The sequence below is a fragment of the Dendrobium catenatum genome, unplaced genomic scaffold (assembly GCF_001605985.2).
Source record: "Dendrobium catenatum unplaced genomic scaffold, ASM160598v2 fragScaff_scaffold_1553, whole genome shotgun sequence".
NCBI lineage: Eukaryota > Viridiplantae > Streptophyta > Magnoliopsida > Asparagales > Orchidaceae > Dendrobium > Dendrobium catenatum.
Window position 1 is genome coordinate 597,655 of NW_021320015.1, and position 18,444 is coordinate 616,098.

The 18,444-nt window shown below is 34.0% G+C and overlaps 1 protein-coding gene across 6 annotated transcripts; it reads right to left on the bottom strand.

Moving 5' to 3' along the window:
* Positions 1-330: 330 nt before the first annotated feature.
* Positions 331-9,736, bottom strand: LOC110101264. 6 transcript variants are annotated; one of them, XM_020829092.2, is made up of 5 exons: positions 9,605-9,736; positions 9,317-9,518; positions 7,951-8,094; positions 3,380-3,521; positions 331-1,035 (listed from the first exon to the last, which is right to left on the bottom strand). In XM_020829092.2, exons 1-5 carry the CDS (start codon positions 9,661-9,663, stop codon positions 854-856), a joined length of 729 nt encoding a protein of 242 aa, XP_020684751.1. In that variant the 5' UTR covers positions 9,664-9,736; the 3' UTR covers positions 331-853. The 6 variants fall into 6 exon arrangements, with proteins under 6 accessions (XP_020684751.1, XP_020684744.1, XP_020684761.1 ...); XM_020829085.2 differs by having other exon boundaries at positions 335-1,035; positions 9,317-9,524; XM_020829102.2 differs by having other exon boundaries at positions 841-1,030; positions 9,317-9,524.
* Positions 9,737-18,444: the final 8,708 nt, after the last annotated feature.

Consider the following 18,444-nt stretch of genomic DNA (forward strand, 5'->3'; position numbering starts at 1 on the left):
AAAAGATATTGAAACAGATTGCCTAATTAAGAAGGACTACCAGCAAATGCATCGTCCGTCTCTTTTCTATTCCCACGCAACATAAGCCACATACTTATAAATACCCAACCTCTGCAATGATTTTCCACCGAAAATCATGTAATTTACAACAAATGGCTTCAACTCTCAGACTGTTCCCTAAAATCCTATTTAAAGATAAAAAATAAATAAACACAACTGAATTTTATCTCTCTCCCTCTCTCGTGTATCCTTTCCTCATCTCTCCTCAATAAGTGAGACGCAAACTTCTTAGTACCAAAATGGAACGACAATATCCCAATACTTTAAACACTCAAACCAAAATATAGATGCATATCAAAAAGGAGAATTTTGCCCAGAAGAAGTCGTTCCTGATGTTTAGCTATAGAACCGACTAATTCTATGTTAAGAAAAGTCTTGTGGGAAAAAGCAATGATATTTCAATTAATATTCTACGGAAGGCTTGATGTCGTTGTTGTAAACACTATACTAAAGATATCGTGCACATCCTCGCAAGGTGGCTTTGGTAAAGAGGAAGATGAGTAGACTGGAGAAGCATGTTTTTAGCAGCTTGAGTGGCTAACAAGTCCATAGCTAAATTGCCTTCTCTCAATGCTCTAATTGGATTAAATTTAATGGAGAAATCCATCTGAAAGAACAGCTTTCTCATATCAAAAGAAGTCTTAGCCTTCTTCAAGTAAAATAGCCAAATGGAAGAGAGACCGTCAGAAATTAACAGCAAACGAACAATTAGATGCACTTTCACAAGTAGAACACAATCACCATTTCCCAATAATCATCATATTGAGTGAACCTAACTCCAAAAAGAAAGAAGCTATGGCACTGACGTCTGTTGTTTCTTTCGTTGGCTCTGGTAAAGTTTACGTTCATTTCTCTTATTGATTCCAAGTCTGAACATTGAGCTTGCAGCTTGCTGGGAGTTAGTGGGAAATACAGAGCACCTTTGCTCACATTCAGTGGCCTTTCTTTTCAAGTATTTGGAGGTAAGTGCCTGAACTGTTTGTTAGCATCAAGTATAGACATGAAGAATGGTTCATATAAGGAGCGATCAAAAAGAATTTGTTAGCATAATATTGATTTTCTAGGAAGAAAGAAAACAAATTACTAGACCCAAAAAAATATATATATGAAGGGTTTGAGATCCAGTTAACATGCTTGATACAGTTGTGTTCGTGCAATTGGTGGAAATTTGGAGGGAAAAAGAGTGGAAGAAGCATAAGAGCCTCCTCCAAATTTTAAAGCTCCTGTACATAAATCTTCTCCTTTGGGCAAAAATATAACTAAAATTTCACCGACAGACTAAGGAGGAAAATTAACTCAAGTCTTAGAGAGGTGACGTCAGGATAGACTACAATGTCACAAATAGAGAAGAGGGGAAGTACGGGTTAGGAAGAAATGTGGTGATGGTGTCGGTGGATGAAATTACAATATATATAATAACTTTTTGGGGTTGTTTGGCTATCAGTAGAATTTAACAAAAATAAGATTTAGTAAATCCTATAAACTTGAATTTAGTAAATTCTAAGATAGTTAAATCTTGGAAATTGGTTTACATGAAAGAAGTTAAATTCAATTAAATCTTGGCATGACATTATTATTCCCTCAACGTCATCATTTACAATGAACATCCTCAAAGAGCCATTTTCTCATATATTCAAACAATACAATAGGTAATCTTATCAATTTTTATACGATGATAACACTACATATAGTCTCGAATGTCGCCAAGTGCATAATCCTTCTAACATCTTTGAAGGATGTCGAGCTTCATTAATTTTTGTCAAAATCTCAGTCATCCCTTTGCACGTAATCTCACGGTCGGGATGGGAGACTCACCTGGATCACGTCAATCTCCTTCTATATTTGGGTAGCTGAATTAGGAAGGATTATATTGAGGCAATTATGTATCAAATAGAAGTTATTTGTTTCTTTATTACGACATCTTGTATATATCTATAAATAGGGATAATTTTGTATAATAATAAGAAGCATATTTTTTCCCTCTAAAATTTTATGAATTCTAACAATTCTCAAAGTTATGCCTTCAAGCATTGCGTCTGACAAAGAATTTAGAAACTAGCTCTTTGCCGAATTCTAAAGTTTTCAGAGTGTAAACCCTTTATTATATTAAGATAAATATAATAAACCCTTCTCATTTCCCCTACAATTTAATTGAAGGGGAAATGAGAAGGCAGGAAAAAATACCCTCCTTAAGGGATGATCAAAGCCATACATGGAGTAATAATCAAGGAGGTCACAATGAAAATTCTCATTCATGGAGCATGACGCAACTAACACTACAAAAAGGCAAGCTTATCTTGTAGAATACTTCCCTACAAATATCGTTGGTCATATAATTAACATAGGAGTTCGAGTAACACTAATCAGACACAAAGGGCCTATAACCCTACTAAACAAACACTAGTAGTAGACCTACCAGAATAAACTATTAAGTCGTTGAACACTTCCTAGTAGATCTATGACAAACAAGGCACTAACTGATAACACCTCTCAATCAAATAGGCCCAACTCAATAATATCTCATACCATTTCATTTGGTTAGGCAAGCAACTTAGGTGTGACAACTCAAAAATCCTCCTAATATGATCGAATAAACTAAACCTGACCAAGCATGAGATGTTTGAAAATAGTACAAATGTCATCTAGTCATAAAGCAGACCCCCCTAGCTGACAATGTAATTGGTTGACTCATCTATATCATTGGCTAGCCACGTGAAAGTACAAAATATTCATTTTAGAAAAAAAAAAAAAAAAAAAACTTTAGTTACTAATCCCAAAAGACTCTAAGAAGTTGACTAAGTATGGCCAATCCAAGGGGTGAACTATCCTAACTAATTGACACCACAACCCAACCGACCTCCCTATGAAAATTTGAAATGATAGACCCTACTTGAATAGAGATTAGGAATACAACATTAGAAGTTATAAGGAGAACGGAAGAGGACAAGTGCCTCAATATAAAGCCAATTGAGCTTCTATTATACACAAGTGGTGACACAAGCCCTACATGCAATAAAAGATGCCATGAATACTATGCAAAATTATTTAATTTTTTTCCTTTAAATAAATTAAATTTCATCCGTTGATCCAAATCAAATTTGAAAAACAGCAAAGTTCTACTTTAAACAAAACAAAATCACTGACTAACTCATTTTATCGTCATATGAGTTTGTATGTTAACAGATGATAAATTTTGGTCCTGCTACAGAGAGGATGCATTATCTTTTGTTTGTCTAAGCTTGAATAGCGACTGCAAAATTTAGGACATGTCAAGGAAAGTTAAATAGTAGGGGCAAACTAAACTAGAAAAAGTGCACACCGGAACTTGATGAAATCATTGCAGAAGCTTCATCTTTGAGTTTTCTAATTTTATCAACAATGTTATCTTTCAGAAAGTAATCACCAGTATTTCCATCTGCATTAAGTTCAGACTGAAAGCATGAAAGTGCATTGTCAAATCCCTACAGAAAACAGAAAACCAAAAAGATATCATTTGGTTTTGGTAACGAAATAACAGCTCTAACTTCAAAACTCAAAAGCCATCAACAAATATGAGTGGACAAGATCCAAGAAAATAATAAATTAAAGTGTATCAAACCACCTCCTCTCATAGTGAAGAAATATGGGACTTTGAAGGAGAATTTGGTTATTGTTTCCATCTAACAATAAGCTATAGTTTATATTGTTCAAATTAGGACCTCTATCGCATGGCAGTTAAAGAACATGCCCTTGTTTTTTAACATCACAAGTGTTTGTCAATGTTTTGATTTCAACACAGCAGATTAAAACCCTAAGGGTTGTTTAGCCCTATACATTGAGATATCGCCAAAACCTTATTCTTTAAACATTCTCAAAACAAAAAAAAAAAAGGTTCGGACGAGAAGGGTAAAAGTTCATGTCAGTCTTTTTGGGCATAACGAGTCATTCTGCCTTGGCTTTTGATTTAAACTATAAGATTGAAATCTGATGGCCATTTTTAGCATTAAAATTTGAGGATATTCCATGAGAATTTGATGTGGTGTATCTTTGAGAAGAAGAGGATGCAAGAACGTAGACCCAAATTGAGGAACAAACCAAGCTCAAAAGTTAATAATATTATTTCATATCCCACTTCCTATTACAATTAATATATGTATAATCTATTCTTAGAATATTCTAGAAAGTTTCTAGAAATGAGTACAAAAAGAAATATAATATATGAAGGCATGATTTAAGTAAGATGTTCCACATAATACTCTCCTAGCGCAAGAAGAGCTCGACTTGGTCGTGGCACTTCATTGGGAGGGAGGTAGATGTAGACATCAAAATCAATTCTCCTAGGTCGAAGATTTGCATGTGAGAGACATGTTCTGTGATTTGGCGATCAAATTCAGGATCCTTTTGAACAAACAACCAACAATTCTTTCTACAAGCTCCACATCTCCATGCATTATGAGAGCACCAAGCAATGCTTCCCAAACTAAAGAATCGGGCTGTATTGGAATCCTCAGTATCAAATCCATGACCTCTTGGACTAACCTAGTGATGGGGACTTCAAGGCATGGAAGGTTTATCATAGAAGGGGCCGTAGATCAACGGTCACGATTGAGTAGTTATATTATTAGTTGTAGTGTGTGTTGTATGTAATTTAGTTTAGTTTGAGAACTTGAATGAATTCTGATTTCAGCCCTCTTCTCTTGTGTGAGAGTGAGTTGGTGAAGCCATAGGAGAAGGCAAATGAAGTACCCAACAATCCATTAAGGTGAGTTCTTGATTTCCCCCCTTGCATCTCTTCCCCTTTTCCTCCTTCCTCCCTAGTCGCCGATCAACCCCCCACTCTTGAAACTCTCCATGTTAATTAATGTGAAGTTGACCCATTAATTACAAAGTTCACTTTAACTTTTCCCTTTTTCAAAACTATTTTTCCATTTTCCAACCCCACTCTCTCCCATTCCCCTAAGCCCTACCACACTAATTAACCTCATACAATTCTAAATCTCCACTAAATAGCAAAAAATGTGGCCTCCCTCCTCCTTTCAGATTCCGGCCAGCATCTCTTCTTCTCCACTGTGAAGCAAGATACAAGGAAGGTACTACGGAGCAACCCTTTGAAGATCAATCAGCCGAGACCACACCACATCTAAAGGAAGCTTCTCTGTGATGCAAATAGCTAAATCTTTCTACTCTTACTTCATACACTTAAGTAGACATTTTTTAAGTCCAATCCTTTGTAGCATCACTATTTTCATGATAATTTAAATCAATTAGCTTCTTAAATCATTGAATGTATGGTTCTTGTAATGACTAATCTATGTTAAATGTTGGATTTTTTCGCCAACCAATGTTAGCTAAGTTATTGATTTAATTTATCCTTCTTGAATTCTAGAAATTTGGTTGTGGTTAATTGTTATTTGTGGATTGCCTTTCTTACTTGTTTTGAAGCTTGTTTTACACATCCCCATGATTAATAGCTTGTTGATTTTAAATTCAACTTGTGTTTAATTTTATAATGCAAGTCTTCGTATGCTACTCCTACATCACCAAGCTCGGCCTAGAGCATCAACTAGACAGCTCGATCTCCAGCTCAATTTCATATTCTTTGTTTATTAATTTGAGATAGTTGGGTGCCTCTTCAACCATCCCTGAATGGTTACAAGTTGTTAGAGCACTTATGAAGCTAACATTGTCAGGCCTTAAACCAGAAGAATTATGAGGCCTTGTGAATAATTGAATTGTCTCATTTCCTTGGCTATGAGTGGCTAAGCCAATAATCACAGAGTTCCATGAGGACAAACTTTTCTCAGAAGCATTTTCAAAGGCTTTCAAGAGCATCAACTATGCTTCCACACTAACAATACATATCTATAATAGCTATGATCACTATTGGATTGTTTGAAACCTTCATCTTTTTTTATGAGAGAATGAATCCATTTCCCCTGTTCCAAAGCTCCCAAATTAGAGCAAGCGACTAACAGACTAACCATGATATGTTCATTAGGCTTCACTCCTTGTCGCTGCATTCGTTGGAATAGATCAAAAGCCTCATTGCTTCTCCCATCCTAACATAGCCAGATATCATGGAGCTCCAAGTGATCACAGTTCTTGTAGGCTTTCATAAAAAAACTTCCTTGCAGAAATCATGCCGCTTGATTCCAAAAAAAATATTAATCATAGTATTGAATGTTGCAGAGTCATATTCAAGCCAAGATTTTGTTTCACAAGGAGAACAGAGCTCCTTATCAAGAAACAATGGTTCTACTTTCCAAGTGCCTTCAAATCATTTCATAAATCCTGATTGAATTTGATAGTTTAATTCGGAAACCTCTTCACCTCCAATTCAAGCCTTTCCAATTTCCCTTCTCTTCCACCAACTTTCTCAAGAAAGCCATTAGCATTGCTCTTCAGAACATCCACTTGAGAACGAAGTGATTCATTAGAGGATCCGAGAGACAATCGATTCGTGATGTACGCGATGGCGTCGCCGAGCAGGGAGGCCTTATCCAGCTTGGACATATTGTGCACCATAGCTCGGAGTACGTAGTATAATTGATTAAGCTTCTCTCGCCGCTTCCGCTCTGCTTCAACATGGTTGAGAGGCTCCTCCTGGTCATTCGCCGTCTACCGATTCCCAGCAATAACAGCAGCAGGAATGAACTGAGCTGGAAGGGAGCTGCCGGTATGCTAGTTTGGGGCTGAACTTTGCTGCAACTGAGAGATCTAATACAATGGGACTTGTCCACAAACACCAGGAGTGCCCAGATAAGAAGCTTGGAGGTCAAGGATGACTGAATTTAGGAGATCACCACATCTGCTATCTGACTTGGTAACCACATTCACATTCTCCGATAAATTGATGGCCAAATCTTTGCAATCACTCAAAGGCATAACGCCATCCACACTCGAAATGTTCATATTACATTCACTGAGCAGCTTGGGAACATCAGCTGGTAGTTCGAGCGGGGGCGCCTGCTCGAACAATCTCCCAGTCCAGGATGATTGAAGCCTCAACGCACGCCGCCTTGACTTCATCCTCATCGCAATCAGCATCATACACATCCATGTCAACAACCAAATTGCCGTGAATGGAACCCAGAGGGATTAGGACGATGCCAACTTGTAGAACAAAGCCCTGCTCCCCAATAATTGCATGACTAAAGGAAGAGGCGTCAGCCTTGGCATCCCGATCGGATTTCACGCAATCGGGGCAATTCGATGGACTAGATTCCCACTGAAACAGGCATTCGACGCAGCATCAAAAGGCAACCAAAAGACTTCATGGCTTCGATCGTCATCAACAATCCATTTTCTTCAGCATCAATCAATCGTCGACAACCCATCTTCTTCGCCTTCGATCGTCGTAGCTGATCTTCTTCTGCAATCCCTCATTCTTGGTGAGCTCCAGATTCAAATACCAACTGATGTAGTAGATTTTTTAGGAGAAGATGATGCAAGAAGGGAGCCCCAAATTGGGGAACAAACCAAGCTCAAAAGTTAATAATATTCTTTCATATACCCCTTCCTATTACAATCAATATACATAATATATTCTTTGAATATTCTAGAAAGTTCTAGAAATGAGTACAAAAACAAATATAATATTCTAAGACATGATTTAACTAAGACGTTCCACTTCAGAATTTTTATAAAAAATGTTGCCAACATGAAACTTGAACATGAATTTTTAATTCCTCAAATACATGACTTCAACATAAACAAGATTGTAAAGAAGACTGTCTTCAGCAGCTATTTATCGTATACATGAAACAAATTCATGATATAACAGAAAAACAAAAAGAACTAATAATAACTTTAGCAGTAAAAGTGTTCCAAGTTATGTATTTAAAAAAAAAAAGACTACGATGCCAATTATTTGCCAAACAAACTAATGAGCTTAAAATGACAAACATTTACCTTAACAGCTATTGCGTAATATCCATTATACAATGAATTCTTTGCAAAGTTATACCATTCCTGATATGAAACTCGAAAACCATTATTATTGTAATACTTGGTCTCCCTCAGAACTAACGCCTCATACTTAAGAGCCAAGCAACTCTGCAAAGAAGCGTGCATGGCATAAAGTACAAAACCATAAACAATTGAATTAATGTGCAAATCAAAACATAATGAATGTTTTCTCGTTAGAAACCAAAAATGTGCGAGAATAAGCAAAGCCAATTAATGAGGATGCATAAAAATGCTTGGATGAACATAAAAAATCTTGTTACATATCAAAACTATTAAAGAGCATCCAAACAATCAATTAGTACAGATTAAATGCAACCTGGTTGTAATAAATTGTTCATAAATTGACATCAGAAGAAGAAAGATGTTCTTCAATAGACTTATCAGTTTAAAATTATAGAACAAGGAAGTGCTGGTATCACCGAATGAGTGCTTGATGGTGCAAGAGGAACTCTGGACAGGTACAGCCAACAACACAACAACAACAACATCAAGCCTTTGTATCACTATGTGGGGTCAGCTACATGAATCTTTTTCATCATTGTGGCCTGTTAAAAGTCAAATTCTCATTTAAATCTAACAAAGAAAGATCATTTCTAATATTGTTTAACCAAGTCTTTTTAGGTCTGTTGTACCTTTCTTTAACATAAGTCAAATCTAATACCTCAACTTTCCTAACCGGATCATCGGAAGGCCTCCGTTTAATGTGACCAAACCATCTAAGGAGACTCTCTCTAATCTTATATTCCACTGGAGCTACTCCAAACTTTTCACGTATATGCTCATTGCGTATCCTATCTTATCTCTAAGGGTAAAGCCCTCATCCAGCTAAGCATCCTCAGAACTAGTACAAATTTTCACCTCTGCACCGCCTATGCAATTCTATCGGACCTGGGGTTTGTAAGGGTTTCTGAGGTTATCTTTGCTGTCTTCCATATCTGTTTCCATGTCTATCACAATCAAGACTACCCATTACATCTTCTCTGATAAACTATCGTAGAGGGGTAAGGGGTTAGACCTCTCAGCCATGTGATTCTGTGAACTTCACTTATTTGTCTTACATAGATATTTTAATGTTATTGTCAAAATTTTAGCAATATCATCATTTCCAACCAGATGAAAAACTCATATCAACTAGAACTATAAGAAGAACAGTATTTCTCCTTAGGCGCCTAATCATGTATTTTTCCTAAGCAAAACTACCAAAACAAAATACAAAAGTTTTCAACCATTGGAAAATTAAAGTTCCATAGTTCGATCCGCAAGATGGCATCCAACCCTATAATCAGTTAATTTTTTTCTAGACACTTACTTCCACGTCTCCTACAAGCGCGAACGCTTTGACGAAGAACTCGGCTACGTTGAGCTTCTCATCAACGGTCTTTGCAGCGATTCTATCCATTACGGACTTGGCATGCAATCGTAGAAACTCTTGGAGGCTCGACCTAATTTCAAGCAGGGCTCGCACGTCTTTGGCGACGAGAACCGATTCAAGGATTTGGAGACTTACATCGCTGAAACTGGAAAAAACATCGATGGGATCTTCGGGGAAAATAGTTCAAGAGAATAATGAATCAGGCATATTGGAGAGCAAAGTTACCTCCCGTCTTCAATCTGGGAGCGGAATAGGGATGTCGTTTCTGCAATAACCTCGGGCATTTTGAATTGGCTCAGAGGTGAAGCGACGATGACTCAGTTACTGCAAACTGAATGTACTCTACGTATTTATAGGTGAGATTTGGATTTGCATTTTAGGCCGTTTGGCTGGATTTCGCCAAAATCCGGCCTTAAATCCGCCTAAATCCGCATACCAAACAGCCCCTAAGGGGCAGCATTGGCAACTGCAACTAGGATTTAATAAATCTGGATATATTAGATCCTGAAAAATGTTTAACAAGCTGAGTGTTAAATCGTGTAAAATTATTTGATAATATAATTTAATATTCAAGGTGATTAATTCATTAAAAATGTAAATTATATTTACATTTTAAATATAATTTGTTTGCTAAATACGAATTATTTATTAATTTTAATTGTAATTATCGTTAAAAATTTATAATGATAAATAATTATCAAATTATTTAATTAATAATCTAATTATGTATTTAGCATTTAATTTAATAAGTAGTTAATTACTAATTATATTGATAATTATCTAATTAATTATTTAATTATCATTTGAAATAACTAATTATTTTCTTATATCCACTATTAAGTATATGATTAATTTAATTAAGTGGAATTTACTTGGTTTTAAATTATTAATTATCTAATTAATCACTTAAGTACTGCATTACTGATTAAGTATTCAATTATTATTTATACTATTAACTATATAACTGATTATTTTTATTTCAAAGTTAATTAATTAAGCTAATTAAATTAATTCATAGGATTTGCTTCAACTTGTTGTGATTCATTGCTTCTTCGCTATCATGGGCGGATCCCTCATGTACCCTTGCCCACCCTCAAAAAATATATTAAATATTTAGAGGGGATATTTTAGAATATTTTGAGTATTTTGGATATTTTGCCCCCCTTCAAAAAAAAATTTTACTCTAATTTTATCAATCATAAGCGTCTTTGTTCATCCCCTTAAAAAAAAAATATTTATTTGCCCACTCTAAAAAAAGAAGCCATCCGCCCCTATATGCCGTTATTGTTTCAGCATGCTTCGTTGCGGCTACGTACTTTCATTGTTTTAGTTTTGCGTGCAACATGGAAAGTTGAGTTTTGAAATAGTCGCTAATGAAGCTTGGCACTCTTAGACGGTGCTGCTCCTATTAAAATTCAGGACAAGAGCTCGCTCCACAAGTATACATCTTTCTCACTTTTTACATGCTTCTTCATCGTAATACCATGAATCCATCGAACTCTCGGATTTAATAAGTCCAAGATTTATGCCAAAAACAAAGTAACAACAAATTTATCACTTCGTGAGATTTATAGGATACTTAAATTCTCTCCTATATTTTCTCTTATTTCTCTCAAACCCCTTCTTTTTGATATTTTCCTTTTGAACAATAATATAATATTAATATTATAATTATTTTTCAATATAAAATTCATATAAATATATATTGAGCTTAAAAAATTATAGAAAACTTGAGGAAACAGATTTGTAAAACAGGCACCTGATGGTCCCAAAACTCCCACTTATACTGTAAGGTGTCAATTTATTCGGGAATTTATAAATGCCCAAAAATTATAAAAAAATAAATATGAAATTAAAACACAATAAAAGATATGTAATGGTGAAAATAGTTTGTGATATGGATATATAATGACTCCTGAATAATTTCTTTATTGTTGTAGCTAAAAATGCATTTTTCAAATTTTTAGTTATAACACACTCTCTCTTCTTTCTTTCACCTTTCTCTCCTCTTTCTTCCCGGCAAGATAAGCACTGAAGGGGATGGATGATTGTATGATAGTTTAATGTAAGTGGCTTTAAATATATAATTTTATATAAAAACGAAGTTTCATGTCAAAATGACGCTACACCAAATTAACTCTCCAACAAATTTGAGAGCTCAAAAGCAAGGGCACCACTTCTCCAGCGCCTCAGTGCTCTTAACACTGTAATGCTCTCACGAATAGAAATTCATAGAATTTAGAGAAATTAGATTGAGGGTTATTACAATCTATTCACCTTAAAAAAATATCGTCCTCGATATTTTTCATCAATCATATCAATCATTCATAGAATCATACAGTCATTCCTTCACATGTTTGAATGACAATCAATCATATATAGCGTGCTATTCAATGCATTTCAATAAATAATAATAATATTTGAAAAAGAACTTATACTAGTGGACCTTTCAGATGTGTCTCTCACTTTCTACTAACTAAAACTATATACTCTCAATTATACTGGAGGTTCTATCATCGCTAATTATGTAGGTCGTCTTTGTCTCTCACTCATATTCCTTCCATCTACAACGCTCATGGATCTTTAACTAGATATTCTAGATCCTACCATTCTTTGTCTGCATACCTGTCTAGACTTATATGTCATGGATCTACATCTCTCTCCACCATATTACCTCTACAAAAAATCAATCATTATGCATATCTAATTTTGGGGCTTAGGATATCTATTGATCCATCCAATACAAATATAATGTTCCAACATGGATCTTAAAGACATTATGATTTGACTCTCCGCCCTTTGATCAACTTAAGAAAGACCAAAATTATCTCGCAGTCAATACCCATTTTTGTCAAAAATGAACCATGAGTTGACATGACTTTTTTATCTCTCATATCCTTGTTGCTAGTGCACTAGAAAATCTTTCATCCAAATATCTATAAATATCCCTTGAATGGGAAAGGTAGAGGACTCCCAATTCTCACATTTTCATCAAGTAGTCAAAATCTTATTAAATTTATTTCAGCTCCTTTTCAACATCAAGTTTAGCCATTGACTCAAGCATCGAAGAGTCTTCATGAAGACAATATCTGAATTGGCCTATTAAAGGTAAGGACTCTTCAACCTCAAATTATATGAATGATACAATGTCATATTTAGATTATAGATCATTTCAGGCACATAGTAATTATAAATCCTAAGCTATTAATTATGATTATTTCAATCTTATTTTATTTCTTAGTCAAATTTTGAGCATTCAATCATGACATAAATTAGCTATGATCGTGTTCAAACAGCTAAGTACAACTTTAAAACAACCCAAAAAGTAATAGATATGATATTTACTTTTAAACATAACAGCCATAAAAATAATAAAAAAACTACCAAAAATAAAAGACGCATCTTCTAAAACTTACAATTTTTTTTTTTTTTTTTTTTTGCTAGGTGAGTGAACGAATTTGCTCCATCTAGATTTTCATATTTATTTTCAACCAATGTGTTATAAGTTTCAATGCAATACTTTCTAAATTTTTAAATATGGGAATGGATCATTAGGAGTTGCACCAACTATCATTATCATTTTAACTGCACTAATAACATCATGAATGATTGAGATTAAGATTATGTTTAGGACGATTTTTTATTGTTTCTTAAAACAATTTTTTAATACAAAAATTTTAATTTTTATACTAAAAAGTTGCTTTAAGAAGCAGTAATTAAGAAAGACTTGGACGGCTTTCTTACTGCTTCTTAACTTTTTTATAAAAAAAATAATTTTTAATTAAAAATTTACTTTATGAATCAATCAAAAAAGTCTAACCAAACAAAACATAAATTTATCTTATTTTATTTAAATTACTTTCTATAATTAATTCAGTATCAATCATTAAAAAAAATGGAAGAATATAAGGAATTTCTACAATGAGATATAAGTGCGCTTTAATTACCACTAAAATTGAAATTTTCTCATTTAGGATATTCTTATTAAAATTTGATTTAAATAATTCAGATAAAATGAAATCTAAAAAATAATGCCACCGAAATCATAAATCCACATAAAACATATCAAATACACTAAAATAATAACAACACCCCAAATAAAAAGGCCCAGATTCGCTACAAGTCATGTACCAAAAAAAACACAAGGCAAAATTTTGGAAGGATGATGTTTGATGAAGCATTTAGGAGAATGATCATGTTATTAAATAAATTTAAAAAAGATCAAAAAAAAAAAATTGTGTCTTGAAGAAAACGTGATCTAAGTTTGCATTTTATGAAGAACATGCAAAGTGTTTTTGCATTTTCTTCTAAAACTTAAATCTGCTTCACGTCTTCTTGAAATTGCTCTCTCATCTTCAAACATAATCCTTCCAAAAAATTGCCCAAAAAACAATTCCAAGTTAAAATATTTTGCTAGGCGTCAGTTTATTCTGATAAAGACTTTTATTAATTTGATTGATCGCCGGTAAATTATTATTTAATTATTTTTTCGATTTGTCCAGACGCACTAGCTAGCTTTCATTACCCCTATCCACGTGCCTAATTAGAGTGTCGATGTGAAGGGCTTGATTTGAAGCGATAGCAATTTTCAATAATTTTATTAACGGGCTACAGCCACATCGCCTTGTCGTCATCGTGGTTACCGATAAATTATTCTGTGCAAAATGCAAACAACTGAATGTAGTCTGGCTCATCCCTCTTTTTTTTTTTTTTTCTTTTTTAATATTGATGGATATCGGGTTATTTTGATTGGTCTCCAATTTTTTAATGTCCATTCAAATTTTATTTGAGATAATTTTTTTATTATTTTTATAGTAATTTTTAATACAAGAATTTTTATTTAAAAAATATTTGTACTAAAAAATTACTTTATAAAATATTAAAAAATTGTCTCAAATGAAACATTAAGCTGATTGGATGACTACCATGTTATAGGTTGGTATTTTATTAGACTTGGTGAGAACTCCCTTATTTGCATAGCCTCCGGTACTACAAAGAAGCTTCTTCCACTCCTATACTGAGCTTATAAGTCCAAATGTTGATGGTTGGCATGTGTTGAAAAGTAGAGCAAAGAAGGCTATTCAGGGTCTTATTAAATCAAAAGAGAGAAATAAACATAGATGGAACCCAACTCGTCATCTTCATTGTGAAGAGTTAGGATAGATAATAGTGAACGAATTTGTTGCTAACTATGTGGCCGGGGATGACGATATGTTGAATGGAAGTAGGATGTAGGGTCTAAAGTAGCCAACAAACATGCACAAGTCACCTCTATCGAGGAATTATTGTGTGAAACTTGACATCCAACATTTTAATGTCACCCTCATCGAGAATAGATTGTGATAGTGCCTTCTATAGGAAGATACATGTGCAAACCAATATTTGCTCTCCAATGTGTTTAAAAATCTAAATGTTGCAACGTCTGAGACTTGAAGACTCAAGTGCATGCAAATAAAGATCATGGGTCCCTCACCCTTGTTTATAGAAATGATTGCACGCTAAAAAGTTTAGAATATTAGAAAGAGATTTTGTTTTTAACTTTGAATGAAAATCCAACAAACAAGGATAAACAAGAAAAGTATATAACACATTACAGTTTTTACGTGGAAATACGGAAAGATAAAAAACAACGGGGTCTAGATAGTAATCTATTATATAATTGAAGTTACACAATTGTGCTCTTCTCCACAAATAGAGAAAACAATATTATAAAATTAGGAGCACTTGATTAATCTTTTGTAGTTATAATATAGAATGTGGGAGAATTGGTGCATAGAGTGAGAATAGCAACAAACAAATGATGAAAGTCAGTCAATAATAGTCGGACAATAATTGTCAGACAATGAGAGTCGAATAATGATGGATAGACGGTGATGGTAGGAAGATAGTAGTTAGATTATGGTAGATGAATAAGAATAGTCCAATGACATCAATGGTGTTTAAGTGATGGCAGTCATTTAACAATGATGGCTAATGGTGATTGTTAGCATCGTACAACAACCTCTAGAGGTCTTAAGATTTTCAAGCTCTTTTCAAATTTAAGCTGATCCATTTCTTGTGGAGATTAGAGGGAAATTATAGTATTTTAAGAGTAAGCATTTTGATAGATTTAGCCAACGTTACATAGCATATATTGTATTTTATTTTTGGACCATTTATTCGACATTTAAGTGTTTTAATGATCTTAGAATCTTATGATTTTGGGAATGCTATATTTTTCTTATCGAGCCGCAATATTTGACTGTAAGCATGCATGGTTCACAGATCATTGGTCCTCCAATTAACTTCCAAAAAATTTTAATTATGCTTCAACTATTTGATTTTTGGCTTATTTGGACTTGAATCATATCACATTTTGTGTCATTGGCTTTGTATTACCAAGGCGCCTAGTTAGACTATAAAATTGTTGAAACCATAATTTAGATGATTCTAAATTTAAGTTAAAAAATTTTCATTACAAATAATGCTTGAGATTCATACCAATCAAATGAATATTCTTGACTTGTATTAGAAATAATTTGGTAATAAGTTGTCATATTAAAAGTTAATTCATCATATCAACTTTTACCCTCTTCTTTTGCGATGAGAAACTATCATGGCCAGCACATAGGTATATAATGGTATTATTACATTCTTGCATGTTTTATTAATTAATGAAAGGATATTGATTTGATGGACCCCATCACATCATGGTGGTGTTGCTCTTTTACCTAGAGAATTTATAACTTGTCAACCTTATTGGGAACCATTTGCTTCTAGGCATCTCTACAAATGTCACCCATCTTGCTCCAATTTCATTACCCAAATTTGTGCAACTACCGTTGCCCAACATAAGAAGTCAATGGTTCCTACGATGTTGGCTTCATCTGCCATCAAATAATGCCTACTAAAGCTCTCACACTAACTTTGTTTGGTATGATATCATAGTCATCAATTCTCTATTGAGAACTATGTCCATCTACTTGCATCAATGAATCATCGGCCCTAATGATGATGCTAGCATCCTACCAATCAAAATTAAGTATGTTAATCCACTCCCTTTGGTCAAAACCTTCCAGCCATCCAATTGACGTACCCATGATTGCTTACTCCAACAATGAGTTTTTTCATTATAAAAAAATTGAATGTTACTCTCTTCCAAAAATTAGTGTTCTCATCAAAGGGAATATAATTCATTAAAAGGGAATGCTTCTAAAGCAATGCAACATCACACATATGAAAAAACTCAAATTATTGTGTTTTATCATTTTTTAAAACAATACAAGTTATAATCCATTCATAGCTAGGAATCATAATCGAATTAATACTAATCTAGTAATGACATCCATTGACAAGGCCTCCCAAAGAATTTGTCTACTGTGAAGGCTCCCTTTCATACCGCTTTGTTCCTTGAGTCACCATTTATCTATTAAAAATTAATGATCTAATGTGATTCTGTGACATCCAATAGTGAATGTCTTCAAGTCGCTCTCTTCCATGTTAACTACCTAACATGATAGATCTTTCATTATTGGGAGGAGGCCATTGAGAGCGTATCAATCTCTATTTGAGTTTGCATCTGACTATACTTCTACATATAAGTAGGTAATGGAGCTTGATATCCACACTAACTACTCATCCAATGTTTATGTCTATTTGTATAGGTATACCAACTCATGAGCCTCTGGCTCTAAGGTGCGCAATTGCATTTATTACCTCTTCTTTTTTAGTCATTAATTAAATCACTAATTCTGCTACAATTTTTACTAGTGAGGATAATAACACCATATACATCTCCCATCTTAGTGTTGTCACCCTTGGTATCCACTATCATAGTTTGAAACACATCATTGCTTCCTCCCTAGTTGGGTAAACCACACATTGTTCACATTCCTACCTTACCATGATGATTTGCTTAAAACAAAGCCATCCATCATTACTTGTCTTTCTAGCAGCCATGTACTCCCTACTCCAAGTGCCTTTGCTAATAAAGACATCATTATTGGTTCCCGACTTTGGTAAACAAAACAATGAAAAAAACTAATTTGATGATATATGTCTATATAGCCATCACTATACTATCCACCATTGATTTGACTCTAATTAGTATCTTGTAACTCCCCTTATCATCTCTCATCACCTTCATCTTTGATATCTTCATCAATATATAATGAATTAATAACTTCTTATCCCTCTTCTTAAATTTCAAAGAAAGGAGGTCAAAAGTCAAAGTAAAGTGATTTGAAAGTATGGGCACTAAAAGGTGTGCTTTGGTGTGTGTGTAGAGTTTGAAATTGAAAAGAAAATATAATGCATCAAAAATTTTAAACCTAATTTAATCATGAATATAGTAGAAGCTTCCAAGTTGCTCATTGCTAATGTAATAACACCTATTGACTAGAGGGCTAACTAGTTTTACATAAAGTATTTTGGTTGGATTCTTACTCTCTTGAGGCATATACATTTACCCACTGATTTAAGTATAGTGGACCAAAAATATTCTATAAATTGACACACCGTCAATTACTCATTCTTGAGTAACGCCATGGTGCCTCCAAATGATGCCTACCCTAGCAAGCATCATGTGTCGGCTGTCCCGCTGTCATCATCTAACCACAACCACATCACCACTTTTCAATCCAATTAGAGCAAATATCACTACAGAAAAATCGTCAATTACCGACGGATTTTTCCGGCGGCTTGCCGGCAACCTATTTTTCCGGGTGCTTTCCGGCGGCCTAAATTTCAGAAAAAAATCTAACGATTTTCCGGCAGTTTTACGGCGATTTTGTTTCCGGCAGCTCTTCCATCGATTTACCGACGGCTTTCCAGCTTTACCGGTAGCTTTTAATAATGAATTTAATTAATTAATATTTTTTGTTTATTTTAATTAATTATTAATCTAATAACTTAGTCTAACTAAGTATTAATAAAATAACATATTTAATTAATTATTAACTTTAATATTTTATTTATTATTAAATTTTAATGTTATATAGTTTAAATAAATTATAGTATACAATTTATCACATTTTCAAACTCAGCACAATGGTTGGGACTTAGTAGAACACGGTTCGAATCCCGGG